Below are 17379 nucleotides of genomic sequence, written 5' to 3' on the forward strand. Positions count from 1 at the left end.
GTCCGCATCCTCTGACCGCCTCTGTCCTGTATCATGTCCGCAGCCTCTGACCGCCTCTTTCCTGTATCATGTGTCTGACCACCTCTCGTCCTTCATCTGCTGCGGCTATTGGGGCACAGGCTGCGCAGACAAAACCATTGCATCCCAATAGGCCATGGGGTTGTTTGTGGGTTCTGGACCGCATGCAGGGTGAGTTGGAGGACCTGCACGTCATATTGGAACAGGGTGGATTTGTGTCATGCTGCTGTGTGTGCCAACAGACATTAATGGGATGCTGAGGTGGGGTACACAGCTATGGCCTTGTGCGAATCTACCAATGGGGACACCTGTCCATGAGAGGAATTCGCTCCACTTGGAGAGATTTCAACCAACTTCTTCCTGCTTCTCTGGAACAGGAAGAGAAGGAATATTTCCCCAATGGTAGAGACAGCAAGAAATGAACTCCTTCCATACTCAACTATAAAAATTTAAAAAAAAGCATGTTCAGCGAGCAGCACAGAGGCGGTGAATACACGGAGCTCTGTGGTGATTAGTGCTGATCAGTGTCTGAGGAGGAACATTGAACACACTCTGGGGCTTTAACTCTCCTCACAGACTACAACTCCCACAATGCAGTGCGGCCTCTCGCTGGTATCCCTCCGCCGCTCCGGGACTATGGGCTAGAAAAGTCTCTCTTCCCCCTTCCCAGCTTCTCCGGCGACCCCGGTGTAAAATGTGGGGTTCGGTTGGGGAGGGTAGCCCCGGTCTGAGGGGTTGACGGGGATAATTACGGCCGGCGGAGGGATACGGCGGGGTGTGAGCCTGTCCAGTTTTCGCGCCTTTTCGGTGTCGTGGAGGATTGTGGGAAGGAGAAGTGCGGGGAGAGCTGGCGAAGGGAATATAATTATTCATAATAACGATGGAGAGGGACGAGTCCTCCAACTCCTCGGACGGGGGAGCCGGGGAGAGAGCCCGGGAGGAGCTGGAGAGTCTGTGCGGGGAACTCAACCTGGAGGAGGAGACGGCGGTCCGGACGCTGAGCAACTTCACCCGGACATGGAGCACCTACAGCCTGGAGGTCAGAGGAGGAGAGGGGGCCCCTCTTACTATGGGGGTACACACTGTACGGGGGGAGGGGCTCCTCGTACTATGGGGGTACACACTGTACGGGGGGAGGGGCTCCTCGTACTATGGGGGTACACACTGTACGGGGGGAGGGGCTCCTCGTACTATGGGGGTACACACTGTACGGGGGGAGGGGCTCCTCGTACTATGGGGGTACACACTGTACGGGGGAGGGGCTCCTCGTACTATGGGGGTACACACTGTACGGGGGAGAGGCTCCTCGTACTATGGGGGTACACACTGTACGGGGGGAGAGGCTCCTCGTACTATGGGGGTACACACTGTACGGGGGGAGAGGCTCCTCGTACTATGGGGGTACACACTGTACGGGGGGAGAGGCTCCTCGTACTATGGGGGTACACACTGTACGGGGGGAGAGGCTCCTCGTACTATGGGGGTACACACTGTACGGGGGGAGAGGCTCCTCGTACTATGGGGGTACACACTGTACGGGGGGAGAGGCTCCTCGTACTATGGGGGTACACACTGTACGGGGGGAGAGGCTCCTCGTACTATGGGGGTACACACTGTACGGGGGGAGAGGCTCCTCGTACTATGGGGGTACACACTGTACGGGGGGAGAGGCTCCTCGTACTATGGGGGTACACACTGTACGGGGGGAGAGGCTCCTCGTACTATGGGGGTACACACTGTACGGGGGGGAGAGGCTCCTCGTACTATGGGGGTACACACTGTACGGGGGGGAGAGGCTCCTCGTACTATGGGGGTACACACTGTACGGGGGGGAGAGGCTCCTCGTACTATGGGGGTACACACTGTACGGGGGGAGAGGCTCCTCGTACTATGGGGGTACACACTGTACGGGGGGGAGAGGCTCCTCGTACTATGGGGGTACACACTGTACGGGGGGGAGAGGCTCCTCGTACTATGGGGGTACACACTGTACGGGGGGGAGAGGCTCCTCGTACTATGGGGGTACACACTGTACGGGGGGGAGAGGCTCCTCGTACTATGGGGGTACACACTGTACGGGGGGGAGAGGCTCCTCGTACTATGGGGGTACACACTGTACGGGGGGGAGAGGCTCCTCGTACTATGGGGGTACACACTGTACGGGGGGGAGAGGCTCCTCGTACTATGGGGGTACACACTGTACGGGGGGGAGAGGCTCCTCGTACTATGGGGGTACACACTGTACGGGGGGGAGAGGCTCCTCGTACTATGGGGGTACACACTGTACGGGGGGGGAGAGGCTCCTCGTACTATGGGGGTACACACTGTACGGGGGGGGGAGAGGCTCCTCGTACTATGGGGGTACACACTGTACGGGGGGGGGAGAGGCTCCTCGTACTATGGGGGTACACACTGTACGGGGGGGGAGAGGCTCCTCGTACTATGGGGGTACACACTGTACGGGGGGGGGAGAGGCTCCTCGTACTATGGGGGTACACACTGTACGGGGGGGGGAGAGGCTCCTCGTACTATGGGGGTACACACTGTACGGGGGGGGGAGAGGCTCCTCGTACTATGGGGGTACACACTGTACGGGGGGGGGAGAGGCTCCTCGTACTATGGGGGTACACACTGTACGGGGGGGGGAGAGGCTCCTCGTACTATGGGGGTACACACTGTACGGGGGGGGAGAGGCTCCTCGTACTATGGGGGTACACACTGTACGGGGGGGGGAGAGGCTCCTCGTACTATGGGGGTACACACTGTACGGGGGGGGGAGAGGCTCCTCGTACTATGGGGGTACACACTGTACGGGGGGGGGAGAGGCTCCTCGTACTATGGGGGTACACACTGTACGGGGGGGGGAGAGGCTCCTCGTACTATGGGGGTACACACTGTACGGGGGGGGGAGAGGCTCCTCGTACTACGGGGGTACACACTGTACGGGGGGGGGAGAGGCTCCTCGTACTACGGGGGTACACACTGTACGGGGGGGGGAGAGGCTCCTCGTACTACGGGGGTACACACTGTACGGGGGGGGGAGAGGCTCCTCGTACTACGGGGGTACACACTGTACGGGGGGGGGAGAGGCTCCTCGTACTACGGGGGTACACACTGTACGGGGGGGGGGAGAGGCTCCTCGTACTACGGGGGTACACACTGTACGGGGGGGGGAGAGGCTCCTCGTACTACGGGGTACACACTGTACGGGGGGGGGGGAGAGGCTCCTCGTACTACGGGGTACACACTGTACGGGGGGGGGAGAGGCTCCTCGTACTACGGGGGTACACACTGTACGGGGGGGGGAGAGGCTCCTCGTACTACGGGGGTACACACTGTACGGGGGGGGAGAGGCTCCTCGTACTACGGGGGTACACACTGTACGGGGGGGGGAGAGGCTCCTCGTACTACGGGGGTACACACGTACGGGGGGCGAGAGGCTCCTCGTACTACGGGGGTACACACTGTACGGGGGGGGGAGAGGCTCCTCGTACTACGGGGGTACACACTGTACGGGGGGGGGGAGAGGCTCCTCATCCCACGGGGGTACACACTGTATGGGGTCCTCATCCCACGGGGGTACACACTGTATGGGGTCCTCATCCCACTGGGGTGCGCACTGTACGGGGGGAGTGGCCCCTCATCCCACAGGGGTACGCACTGTACGGGGGGAGGGGCCCCCTCATACTATGGGGTACACACTGTACGACGGGGATCCCTTGTACAAGGGGGACCCCTCGTACTATGGGGGTACATGCTGTACGGTGGGGGTTCATTGTATTAGGTGGTCATACTATGGGGGTACATGCTGTACGGTGGGGGTTCATTGTATTAGGTGGTCATACTATGGGGGTACACTGTATGGGGGGCTGTCATCCCATGGTGGTATACACTGTACAGGGGGTCCTCATACTATGGGGGTACGCGATGTATGGCGGGGGGTCCTCGTACTATGGGGGTATGAGATGTTTGGCGGGGGACCCTCGTACTATGGGGGTACATGCTTTACGGGGGGGAGGAGGGGGTCCTCGGACTGATTCTGATTGTACGATTTCACCAGTGGTGTATGAGGCTCCTTGATTGGTTAGAAATTGACTTGTTTTAGGTGGAGTGGGGGGGTAGGGAAAAGCACAAATGTAGTGATGTGTGTTGGTTGTCATTGGTATGGGTCCATCAGATCTGATTGGCAGCTAAAGCAATGCAAATATGACACGTTACTGTTTACATGGTGGGGAAAGCTCATGTTCTGGAGAGGGATCTGTACAGGAGGTGGTGGAGTGGAAGAAGATAAAGTGGGGGGCGGACAAGCAGTGCAGAGTGCATTGAGATGAAGTGTAGAGGCGCTCAATGTACAGGCATTGCAGAGCCAGCCAAGATCCTGAGTACAGGGGAGTACTTTTTCAGACTTGGTGTTTACATGTTTAAAACATTTTTTTTTGCTAGAAAATTACTTAGAACCCCCAAACATTTTATATTGTTTTTTTTCTAACACCCTAGAGAATAAAATGGCGGTCATTTAAATACTTTTTTTCGCACCGTATTTGCGCAGCGGTCTTACAAGCGCACTTTTTGGGGAAAAAATTCACTTTTTTTAATAAAAAAATAAGACAACAGTAAAATTAGCCCAATTTTTTTTTATATTGTGAAAGATAATGGTACGCCGAGTAAATTGATACCCAACATGTCACGCTTCAAAATTGCGCCCGCTCGTGGAATGGCGTCAAACTTTTAGCCTCAAAAATCTCCATAAGCGACATTTAAAAAATTCTACAGGTTGCATTTTTTGCGTTACAGAGGAGGTCTAGGGCTAGAATTATTGCTCTCGCTCTACCGATCGCGGCGATACCTCACATGTGTGGTTTGACCACCGTTTTCATATGCGGGCGCTACTCACGTATGCGCTCGCTTCTGTGCGCAAGCTCGTCGTGACGGGGTGTTTTTAAATTTTTTATTTATTTTTTTCTTATTTATTTTAATTGATTTTATTTATTTTTACTGTTTTAAAAAAAAAAAAAAAATGGATCACTTTTATTCCTATTTCAAGGAATGTAAACATCCCTTGTAATAGAAAAAAGCGTGACAGGTCCTCTTAAATATGAGATCTGGGGTCAAAAAGTCCTCAGATCTCATATTTGGGCTAAAATGCAAAAAAAAATCAAAAAAAAAAAATCTGACATTTAAAAAAAATATACCTTTTAAAAGGTATGGGTGGAAGTGACGTTTTGACGTCGCTTCCGCCCTCCTATGGTATAGAGACGAGTGGGGGCCATCTTAGCCTCACTTGTCTCCATACCCAGCAGATGAAAGGACCCGATCGCCTCCGCCGCTACCGACGGCTCCGGTAAGCGGCGGGAGGGGGGGTGGCACCTCTCCCCCCGCCGATAGCGGTGATCTCGCGGAGACCACCGTTATCGTACAGCCGACCGCCGCCTGAAGAGATGGATATCTCGGTTGTGGCAGCAGCTGCTGCTGTTACCGAGATATCCCTCTTCAAAAATAGGAAGTACATCGTCGTGCGGCGGTCGGCAAGTGGTTAAAGGGTAACTCCACTTTTATATAAATAAAATAATTTAATTTAAATAAATTGGCTACTAATAAAAAAATGATATATATATTTGTAACTGAATGTTATTAAAAATGACTTTCTCATAACGTTTTCTAGGACAGCCTCTGAGATATAGGGCTCCTCCCCCTCCGAGACAGGAAACGCGTCAACCCAATCAGATAAAAAGGGTGGTCCTCCAGGCCCTCCTCAGTTTTTTTGTGTTTCTTGCCGGTTCGGAAGGAGCAGGTTGGAACTAGTAGGGCAGCTCCTTTTCTCAGGGAGTGTCCTGGGGGAGCACCTGGTGGACCTTGCCCATAGCACCCCTCGATCCGATCGGAGGGAGGAGAGGGTAGCTATTAGTCCCTGCTGCCATGAAACGTTTGGAGAGAACGGGACCCCGATGTGCGGCAATCCCCCCACTATCTCGCTAACTGCTCGTACCTGGCTGGTCGGATGGCGGGCGAGAGACGTTCGGGTACTGCATGAAGTGGTGTGGTCGCAAGGAACGAACAGCGTGAGTGGGCGGAGTTTTTGCCTTCCAGCGTTCGGAAGTGCGAGAAACACACTTCCGCTGGAATTGCTTCCTCGGGGCGCCGCGGGACCTGTCCAGTCCTCTGGGCGCGGCGGTGTGGCTACAGGGCCATCTGGAGCGGTGTAAAGGCTCAGGGAGACTGAGTGAACACGGGAACCATGGAGGGCACAGTGGTGCAGGTGGACTCTGGTTCATCAGGCTCCAGCACCTCCCAGGTAAGCTTGGTGAGGGCAGACCAGGACTTACACTCGGGGGTTTAGGGGTCACTTTGACTGTAGTACCCTCCTGGGGTGGGGAACCTGCTGGTGAGGGGGGCACTTCCTAGACAGGCCCTAGAAGCACAGTGGTGTGAGTCAGGGGTGGTATTCTAATGGGACCCTGTTTTTCTTCTCTTTTAGGTCAAACAGGACAGAGCCCAGATACCTTTGCCCAGAAGGAAATGTGCCGTGTGTGGGGCTAAGTTAGGCACCGGTTGGGAGAAGCCGCTTTGCCCGGACTGTCAGTAGCCTTGTTAAGGAGGACTTGGTGGCAGCTTGTCACAAAGTCTTGACATCCCTAAAGGATGAGATTGCATCCACTTTCCAGTCGTTTTAAGAGTATGATGGATAGGATGCATGGTCCTTCTGTCTCCTTACCCAGGACCGTGAGCATGCCTTCCTTGTTTGAGCCAAGTCAGGAGGAAGAGGTGGATAAGGAGAGGATACCAAGGTCGCTAGCCTCCTCTCGGACAGAGTCTACTTCTGAGTCAGAGGGGGAGGAAGAGTCCTCTAGGTTGTCCAGATACAAGTTATCTTTGGACGACGTGGGTGACCTTAAAGGGATATGACACGCTGGAAATCAGGGAAGAACAGGTCCATCTTTCAAAACACGACTTGATGTATCAGGGGTCAAGTGCACTGAAAGACAGGGTATTCCCTGTTCATAAATCGCTGATTGAGGCTATTCTGCTGGAGTGGGAGCAGCCGGAAAAAAGAGGCCTTTTTTTTCAGGCAGCGGCGCATCCCTGGAACAAGGTCCCCAAGCTTGATGCCCCCTTGGCTAAAGTCTCTAAAAAGACGGATTTGGCTTTTGATGATATGGGTTCACTCAAGGACCCCATGGTTAAGAGGGCTTGGGATGCCTCTTCGATTGGGCTTAAACCACCCCTAGCAGCCGCCTATGTGGCCAGGAATTTAGAGTGTTGGCTTACGCAGTTGCAGTCGCATATTTCAGCGGGCACTTCCAGGCAACAACTGTTGAAGTCCTTCCCGTTACTGTTCAAGGCAGTGGGGTTTTTGGCCGAAGCCTCCGCGGAGTCAGTCAAATTAGCCGCTAGGTCTGCTGCGTTAGTGAATGCAGCCAGAAGGGCTGTATGGCTTAAGACCTGGACGGGGGACGCAGCTTCGAAATTAAGGCTGTGCGGATTACCTTTTTCAGGGGACCACTTGTTCGGGCCTGGCCTGCAAGAGGCGTTGGAGCACACGCAGGATAAGAAGAAAGCTTTCCCAGAGAAGAAAAGGAAGTCTGAAGGAAAGGTTTTTTTTTCGAGGCTCTAGGCAGCAGAACCTGCAGGAAAGGGAGGTTCGCCCCAAAAAACTTTGGTCGGGTCGCAAGGGGAGGGGCAGGGGAGCAATCTTATTCATTCCTCCTCAACCCTCCTCTAAAACCCGGTGACTCCTGTGTCCCGGTGGGGGGAAAGGCTGGGGAAGTTCCTCCCACAAGGGGTCGCTTCAACCGAAAGTCCGTTCATACGAGCCATAATAAGGAACGGCTACAGGTTGGAGTTTGGTTCTGTTCCCTTCCCGAATTTTCAGGTAACCAGGTTACCAAGGGACCAAGAGAAGGCTCAGGCTCTGGGTCTTCTGTTAGGAGACCTGCTAGACCAAGAGGTATTGGTACAGGTTCCCCAGGGGGAACGAAGCTTGGGTGTTTACTCCCACGTCTTCAAGGTAAAGAAGCCTTCGGGGAAATTCAGGTTGATCCTGAATCTCCGCCCCTTGAACAGGTTCATAAAATACAAACTGTTCCGGATGGAGTCAATCTTTTCGGTAACAAAGTTTCTGTTTCGGGGTTGTCACATGGCCACGGCGGACCTCAGGGATGCATATTTACACATCCCAATTCATCCGGAGTCCCAGCGGTTTCTCAGGTTAGCAGTCTAGACAAGCACAGGAGTGGTACACCTCCAGTTTTGAGCTCTTCCTTTCGGGCTCACAAAGGATCTTTACGAAGGTACTGGCAGAGGCTCTGGCCCGTTAAGGCTCAGGGCTATAACAGCAATTCCATATTTGGACGATCTACTGTTTATAGCCCAGTCGGCCGAACAGCTGGAGAAAGTGTTCGCTGGGGTGGCTGATCAACCAGGAAAAATCCCAGTTGACCCCCCTCACAGGAGGTCCTGTATCTAGGGTACAGGATCTCTTTGGTGGAGATGAGGGTGTTTCTTCCGGCAGAGAAGATCAGGAAGTTAGAGAAGGCGGAAGCCCAGCTTCAATCAGGTCGGAAAGCACAGATATTAGAGGTTATGAGAGTCTTGGGGCTGATGACATCATGTTTTCCAGCGGTGGCTTGGGCAAGGCATCATCGGCACCTGTTGCAGAGCCTTATGCTCCGTTATTGGGATGGCAAGGAGCAGAGCCTGGATCAAGTTTATGCCCTTATCCTCCGCCGTCAGGAGGTCTCGGTGGTGGCGGCGGGCCCAGGTCAACCTGGACAAGGGTCTTCCCTGGTTCCCGACAGGCCGCGGTGGTGGTCACGACCGATACCAGTGCGTTTGGTTGGGGTGCCCACCTAGAGGGCGTCTTAGCCCAGGGGACCTGGTCGAAAGTAGAGGGAGGTTGTTCCTTAAACCAGAAGGAGCTTCTGGCGATTTTTGAGAGCGATAGAAGCTTTCCAGTCCCAGATACAGGGCTGGGATCTGCAGGTTCAGTCAGACAATGTGGCAGCAGTAGCTTATCTGAACAAGCAGGGGGGAACCAGAAGCCCCGCGCTGCAGGCTATTGCAGACAGAATTTTTTGTTGGCCCGAGAGGAACTTGTCCTCTATCAGCGATTCATCTGAAGGGCGCTCAGAATTCGCTGGCCCATTTTTTTTTTTTTTTTTTTTATTTGGTTTCCCAGGGGCCCGTTCTACACCCTCAGATAGAGAGACTCAAGCGGGCGGCCTCGTATCTGAGGAACAGCTCTTCAGATCGCAGGGTTTCTCAGAGTGGTCAAAACCTTGTTGGAATGCCGTAAGCCGGTAACAAGGGCGATTTACGCCAAGATAGGGAAAAGGTTTAACTCCTGGTTGCGAGAACAGGGAGTTAGTCGTCCTGGCAGTTTTAGATTTTCTTCAAGCGGGGGTAGAGCTGGGTCTTTTCTATCAGCACCCTAAAGGTACAGGTGGCGTCCTTAAATGTTTTCCTTCAGTCCTCTCTCCAGCAGAATCCTTTTGTCAAGAACTTTTTCAAAGCTCTGGCTGGGTCCAGGCCTGTGAAAATTAAGCCCTGCCCTACCTGGGATTTGTCCTTGGGTCCTTGACCCAAGATCCCTTAGAGAAGGCATCACTTTAATGTATAGTACTGAAGACAGTGTTTTGTTTTTTTTTTGATAGCGATCACCTCAGCCAGAAGGGTGAGTGATCTGCAAGCTCTCTTGATCAGGGAGCAGTTTTTGTTAATTTTAGAGGATAGGGTAGTGCTTAGGACTGACCCTAGTTTTCTCCCTAAGGTTGTGTCTACTTTTCATAGGACACAGGACATTATTTTGCCAACATTTTTTTTTCAACCTCAGACAGGGATGAGGTGGGATCTTTGATGTCAGAAGAAGCCTTTTAGTTTTTCTGGAAGCCACTAGGGACTTCAGGAAGTCAGATTCACTTTTTGTTAATTATTCGGGCGCCCGCAAGGCGTCCAAATCGTCTATCGCCAGGTGGATAAAGAATGGCGATAGTTAAGGCCTGCGAGATAGAGGGGAAGCGGGCTCCCTTAGTTAAGGCCCACTACCAGGGCTGTTTCGGTTTCAAGGGCTGGATCCTCTCCGGAGGAAATCTGCAATGCAGCAACTTGGTCCAGCTACTCTACTTTTACAAGACATTACCGTCTGAATTTATTGTCTGATAAGGAACAGCCTTTTGGACGCAAGGTCCTCCAGGCAGTAGTCCCGCCCTGACAAGGTGAGTTCCTTGCTTATCTCAGAGGCTGTCCTGGAAGACTATATGAGAAAACCGGAGTTAGACTTACCGGTAACCCTATTTCTAGGAGTCTTCCAGGACAGCCTGGTTTCCCACCCAAAGTTGTTTAGATTGACTAGTGGTGAGGATGTGTACTAACGTGGTTGTTAGTGTGTTATGTCTTTCAGAGCCTTCCGGCGGTTCTTTGAGTAAAACTGAGGAGGGCCTGGAGGACCACCCTTTTTATCTTATTGGGTTGATGTGTTTCCTGTCCCAGAGGGAGGAGCCCTATATCTCAGAGGCTGTCCTGGAAGACTCCTAGAAAGAGTTACCAGTAAGTCTAACTCCGGTTTTCCTGCTTGTGTGATTGGTTCGCTGATGATCCCAGAAGTCTGCTCTAAGATGAAAATTTGAATTTGAGCATCCCCTGCAACAAAAATTACATTTTTGGTCAGATACTCCCAATGGAAAATCACATCTAAAGGAATGCAGACCTTGCCGCTTTCCTTATTTGAGCCCTGTAAGTGCAGCATACCCATACAGATTTCTTCAGAATAACAAAAGGTTAGGCATCTGCAACAAAGTTTGGTAAAATCCTTGCAATGTACTTAGATTACCCAAAGGGGGAAGTGTGTGTGTCTGTGTGTGTTGTGTTTTTTTTTTTTTTTTTTTTTTCCATCCTCCAACAGAAGTGGAGTTGCTCTTTGACTGGTTGCTGCCCGCCCACTGTCAAATGACAGCAGGACGGTGCAGCTCTTGTTCTATGATGGCGTCCCAGAACAGCCACTCTTGCGTGTCTGCGCTGTGTTGCTAGGACACTGCGCGACCCTGATCTGTGTAAAGAGCCATGTCCGCAGCTCTTTAAACATGTGATCGGCTGTGTCCAGTCAAAGCCGGTCACATGTAAACAAGGAAGTGCCAGTAATCGGCTCTCCTTGCCTCTCACTGACATAATGTGTGGCGAGGAGAGCCGATCAGCGGGATCTCCTCACAGGGGGACGTGTAGGAATGTAATCGGGGCACTCATCAGAGCCCTGATTACAATAAAGTGTAAAACGGTGCCAGCAATCAGTGCCCACCACTGCACACAAGTGCCACCATTCAGTGCCCATTAGCCATGCCAGTCAGTGCTGGCAATCAGTGCTGCCCATCACTGCTCTCCATCAGTGTGGCATCAGTGCCCACCAGGTCAGCCTATCGGTGCCGCCTCATCAGCGCACATCAGTGAAGGTGAAAAATGACTTGGTTACAAAATTCACTGACAGAAAAAAAATTAAAAAACATTTAGGCCCCTTTCACAATGGGGCGGTGCGGGCGTCTGCGGTAAAGTGCCGCTATTTATAGCAGCGGTCTGCTTTGCCAGCGGTATAGCCACGCTGTCCCATTGATTTCAATGGGTAGGATCAGTGAATACACCGCTCTTTTCACCTCTCCAAAGATTGCGGCTAGCAGGACTTTTTTTACTGTTCTGCTATCGCACCGCTCCAGTGCGAAAGCCCTCCGGCTTTCACACTGGAGTGAAAGGGGCGTTTTTTTTTTTTTTTTTTTTTTTTCTCAGGCGCTACACAGGTGCTATTTTTAGTGCTGTAGCGCCTGAAAACCACTCCAGTGTGAAAAGGGCCCGATTTTTAGATTTTTTTTCAACATTTTTGGTCTTTATTTTTTACAAAAAAACAGCAGTGTTTAAATACTACCAAAAGAAAGCTTTATTTGTCACATCAAGCATCGTATGTGTGAGGAATGATTAAAACATTTGGGTACAGTGTAGCATGACTGCGCAATTGTCATTCAAAGTGGGAGAGCGAGGGCTGTATTTTGCCTGTGCGGGTGTTCCATGCAGGAAGTCCCATGCCATGTCATTTAGGACACAGCTGCAATTTGACATCCATGTGGGGGGTCAGTCCCTTAACTCGTACGGTCTGTGTTTTGGGGGCCCAGTGGATCTGGAAGAGCCAGTCTCCTAATCTGAGTTTTCTGCCACTGTTATGAATAATCAGTACATCCCCAACTCTGAGTGATCTTTTCTAGTAAGCATGAACAAACCAAACTATTTGAAAAAACATGGGATCCTTGGATTAAATAAAGAGAAACTGCACTCTGCTCACAATTTGTAATAAAAACATCTTTGCCATTCTGAAGCTTCCCTTCAACCACTTTGCATATTTTATATATACTGTACTTGCCAAATATGCTGCAGAAATCTCCCTCCACTAAGTCTAGCCACATCCATTTTAACTGTGGGCAGCTGAAGCTGCTGCCTGTTCACTTCCTGGATTTACAGAGGCACACCTCCAGCTTTCATTGGCCCTCTTATGACCCCCTTGTGGCAAAATTTCAGCAGAGTGAGAGCTGTGTATGTCATAAGCCTAGACTAATGGCCAGACAAGAAACAGGAAGTGGGCTGTATAAGGTATTTACTGGCAGAAAAACAAAAGTGTTATCCAAAGTTAGAGGGAGTCCTGCAAAAATGATAATTTTTTCCTTTAAAAGTCAGCAGCTACAAATACTGCAGCTGCTGCCTTTTAAAATAAGGACACTGTCCCAGGGTCCAGCGATGTTGGAGCCCGAACCGTCCTTCGGTCCTGGGATGCTGCCGCCGCCATTTTCAGTATGGGACTCAGGAAATGAAGCCTTGCAGCTTACTCCCTACTGCGAATGCATGAGTCGCGCAGCACAATGAGAATGGTCCACGCTGTCTCTGGGACCCGTGTGTGTCCCAGCAGACAGTGTGGTGGGAAAGGAAGAGGCATAGACCCAAGTGGGAGTGTATGCCCCCCCCCCCCCCCCCCCCGGAAGGTGCTGTGACGAACAGGGGGAGGGTTCCGAAAAGGGGAGGTTCAATTTTTGTGTGAACCCCCGCTTTAAAACAAGGGCAGAAGATTTTAATAGATGGAAAGATGAAAAAAATGACTGAAGGTCGGCTTTAACAGAATTCTGAGATATCTCATCTGTTGTGTTCTTGGATCGGAGAGGGATCTATATTTCTTGATTTCCCCACACCCCCCCCCCCGATTGCTTGAGAATTAGCTGCTATATATATTAGAAAATTCATTAAAGTACCGTTGTCCTATAAATTTACAAAAACAGTTAGGCAGAAAATCTAAGGCAACTGTGGACTTTCATGGTCTAGTAAGGACTCGCATACATTTTAGTATAAAAAAAAAGTATGAATTTAGAATCAACAAACAATTTCTATTTTAAATAAAAAAAGTCCTTGGAAGGAAATCTATGCAAAATACATACAAATATGGGGGGGGCTTGGCCGGGAACCAACCACGATGGCTGCTTAGAGAGAGCTCTGAGGGAACGGCGGCTATTCAGGGCACAAACGACGAACACAGCTCTCCATACAGTATACGCAGCATCTCTGGAAGGGACAAGGAACCCCCAGGACCACGGCCGAGATGTATAAATGAAATAAAGTATGCCCAACGCCATGGAAATTAACAGAATTCACTCCGCCGCCTCACATATCAGGATCCCAAGATAGCGCCAGCGGCCATACAGGCGCATGCCATGGTGGCCTCACACACACCACCTGTGGTGATTCATTAACAGGAGCCCCTATGGTGCCACACACCACGGGCAGCATCTCTGCAGCTTCTTCCCCTTCCACCAGCCCAGCTAAGACAAAGCTGACGCAGGACACACATGCAGCTGAGGTAAGCCATTTTAATGTAATGCCTCCTATTAATCAGACTGACTCCAGCTCCATTGCTGGATATCCAACGCTAAACCAACCTGTCCTTGACACTACTCTAAAAGAAGTGCTTCTCGTGCTACAAAATGCCATTCATTCTGATATAAGAAAAATGATGCACGAGTTTGCTTCTGAAGTGTCCTATCTTGGTGGCGGGGTTACTACCATAGAATCAAAGCTGGGAGAAGTGACATCTTCTTTTAACAGTTTAGTGGATGCACAAGGGGAAGAGGCAGAAGATATTGAATGGATGAAAGCCAAAATAGCAGATTTGCAAGACCATTCCAGAAGGAGCAACTTAAAAATAAGAGGAATGCCAGAATCTGTCCTACAATATGCACTAAAAGATTACTTTACTTTATGCAGCTATTATCCACATTTCTCCCTGACACCCCTCCAGGGGAAGTGGTAATCGACCGCATACATCATTTACCCAAGCCGCCACATCTAGCGGACACCATACCCAGAGACACCATTGTCCTGCATTCATTTTTTCCATATTAAGGAAAAACTCCCGCACGCTACGAGGAATCCTGCTGACTTCCCTCAGCCATATGCAGCCCTGCCCTTTTTTGCGGATTTATCCAAATACATACAAATACATGGTGCAACGCAGAAATTTGGCAACCACCAAATTCCATACAAGTGGGATCACCCGGTCAAACTTATCACCAAAGATAACAAATTTTTCTCTGTCTGCAACCTCGGTGAAGGCTTCTCCCTGCTGCGCCAGTGGCACATCTTAGAACCGTTGGAGCAACGTCACCCACACCGTGCCACAAGCAGCAGCAATACTGGCGATTGGGATGATTTTGACCCTTCTGATGAAATGACCACCTGAAATATCTCCACAATTACAGGTAACATGCAAGCCCTGGATTGCCTGTCGGAGCCCTCTTCTTCCTCTGGACAGCTCTAACAACCCCAACTTCAGTCGCGGTAGTTACCGCTCATTCCCAAGTTACCCTAATGCCTGTTTATGCGTACAGCACATTTGTTGAAATACTGACTTCTTTATTGCTCTTTCTGACTTCTTTACAGTCTACAACCACTTGCACTTCTTTTCAGCAAAGACCGACACCGAAAAACATTGAAACAACTGAATTCCAGCAGAAGCCGATAAGCTAATTCTCTCAAGTAAGTTGACCACCACATCTAGTGACTACCTTAATATTGTCCCCTAGGGCCCCACCGGACATGATACACTGCTGACGCAGGATCACCTCAAGGTACTGATGCCTACTTTGTAACACTACGCGCAATATCGAATCCACAATGCCAATCAAAATTACCTCAAACGATAAGGGAAACCACCCAGGGAAAAGATGCTCACTATGGACTGAAGCGTGTGAACTCCATAGCGATCTGCTTACATGAGACACACTTCTGCCAGGAAAAACCTCCCACCATGTCTCATAAAAACTTCCCCCATATCTTCTTTGCTAACGCCCCAACCAAATCGAAAGGAGTTCTCTTCGCCATTAAAGACACCATTACGTTCAAACTAATCTCAATTACACCTGACCCTTAAGGGAGATATATCATACTGATAGGAGAACTAAACAACATCACCTATATGCTAGTAAACATCTACGCAAGGTCCGGGGGAAAAAAATTCAAGGCCTCCAACAAGGCCAAACAATTTTAGGCGGAGACTTTAACCTTGCACCTGACGACTCCATAGACGTCAAAGGACCATCAACCAGGAAACCACGTCCAGCGACTCGCTCAATTTCTTCACGCTAACTACCTATTTGATATCTGGAGGTGTCAGCGTGCCTCGGAAAGGGGCTTTACTTTCTTTTCGAAACCTCACTGCACTTACTCCAGAATAGATCTATTTGTGGGAAATAAACGATTGCTACAAGATGCCACTGATAGCCAACCCATAACATGGTTTAACCATGCACCCATCTCGCTGACTTTGGGGGACAAGTCTACCCACTCCACTTTTCTGAACTGGAGGAACGACCCACATCTAATGGCAATCCCCAGTAACAAAACATTTATTCAAACCTGCTTACAGGACTACTTTGAATTGAACGAGACATCAGTCCCACACCCATAAGGCAAACCTCCGTAGCACCCTCATTAAAATGAGCACTCATGCTAAACGCCAAAGGACACAGCAGCTGAACGAATTGCTAGACAACATCTCCAACTTGGAACAATCAAAGCTAACCCTTCACCATCCATTAGCGACAAACTTTTCCAAGCTAGGTATGACCTTAGTTCCTTTCTCAATGCAAAACATCTGTTTAAATTACGCACTATCTTCTACACAGCTGGGAATAAGGTTGGCAAGCTCCTAGCGAACCAAATTAAACACATGATACCCTTCTAATGGAGACAAACTATACAACGCAACCCAAGACTCTGACATCAAAACGTTTCTGGACCAACTAAAACTACCTAAACTGTCTCCTGAACATATGGAGTCCTTAAATTGCCCCTTTACCCCCTTCTGAAATGATTAGAACTATATTGACACTTCCCTCCGGTAAAGCCACTGGCCCCGATGGCTTTTTCGGTCAAATATTGCAAATTGTTTGCTACCACTTTACCTCCACATCTTTGTCATGTGTTCAACGCTGCTGTGTCCTCCTCCCCAGGAAGGGAGCCGGTTACCCCATCTAACTTTCATCCCATTTCATTACTTTACACCGACCTTAAATTGTAGGCAAAATTAATAGCCCAAAGACTAGCCCCCATCATGCCCCATCTCATCCATCTAGATCAAGTTGGCTTTACTATGGGCAGACAAGCATCTGACGCAACCTGTAAAATGCCAAATCTCCTTTATTACGCCGAGACAACTAACACCCCCTCTTTGTTTATAACCCTAGACGCAGAAAAAGCATTTGATAGGATACACTGGGGCTATATGAAACACACCCTAAGCGAATTTGATTTCACTGGTAATATCCTGTCAGCCATTTTAGCCACACACACACACACACACACACACACCCCCACCCCCTCAGTCCAAGTCCTTTCAGATAGAACCTTTTCTGATCCAATCCCTATAACTAATGGCACCAGACAAGGCTACCCCCTATCCCCAATTATTTTCACACTATTGATGGAACCTTTGGCCCAGAAAATTCGACTTCCCCTCATATTGATGGACTCCGTGTCAGAGATCGAGACTATAAAATGACCTTATTTGCGAACGACATAATCTTGACGTTAACAAACACGGCTTCCTCCCTGGTTCACGTACAAAAAATCTTGAATGAATTTAACTCTTGCTCGCCTTATAAAGTAAATGAATCAAAATCTAATGTATTGAGTTTAATGATACCTGAAGTTGCTAAGACATGTCTTAAAACTATAGCCCCATATAAGTGGGTAACCACATCCATGCCCTATTTGGGAATTAATTTATCTACCCCCGACCTCCAACATGCACGCATATAACTACACCCCCTTTCTCCAGACTTGTAAGCATGA

The 17379-nt window shown here is 50.1% G+C and overlaps 1 protein-coding gene across 2 annotated transcripts in view; it reads left to right on the forward strand.

Annotated features, from left to right (window-relative positions):
- The first annotated feature begins 684 nt into the window (after positions 1-684).
- Positions 685-17379, forward strand: part of RBL1 (RB transcriptional corepressor like 1) — a 95137-nt gene continuing 78442 nt past the window's right edge. Inside the window, exon 1 of one of the 2 annotated variants that reach the window (XM_077459184.1) lies at positions 685-1057. In XM_077459184.1, coding sequence (XP_077315310.1) covers positions 899-1057 — 159 coding nt within the window. In that variant the 5' untranslated portion in view covers positions 685-898. Of the gene's footprint in view, positions 1058-10539; positions 10561-17379 lie in introns of those variants that run through there. The other variant, XM_077459185.1, reaches the window with a different exon arrangement.

Source organism: Lithobates pipiens, unplaced genomic scaffold (assembly GCF_037356315.1).
Source record: "Lithobates pipiens isolate NorthernLeopardFrog02 unplaced genomic scaffold, aLitPip1_a1.2 Scaffold_28, whole genome shotgun sequence".
Taxonomy (NCBI): Eukaryota; Metazoa; Chordata; class Amphibia; order Anura; family Ranidae; genus Lithobates; species Lithobates pipiens.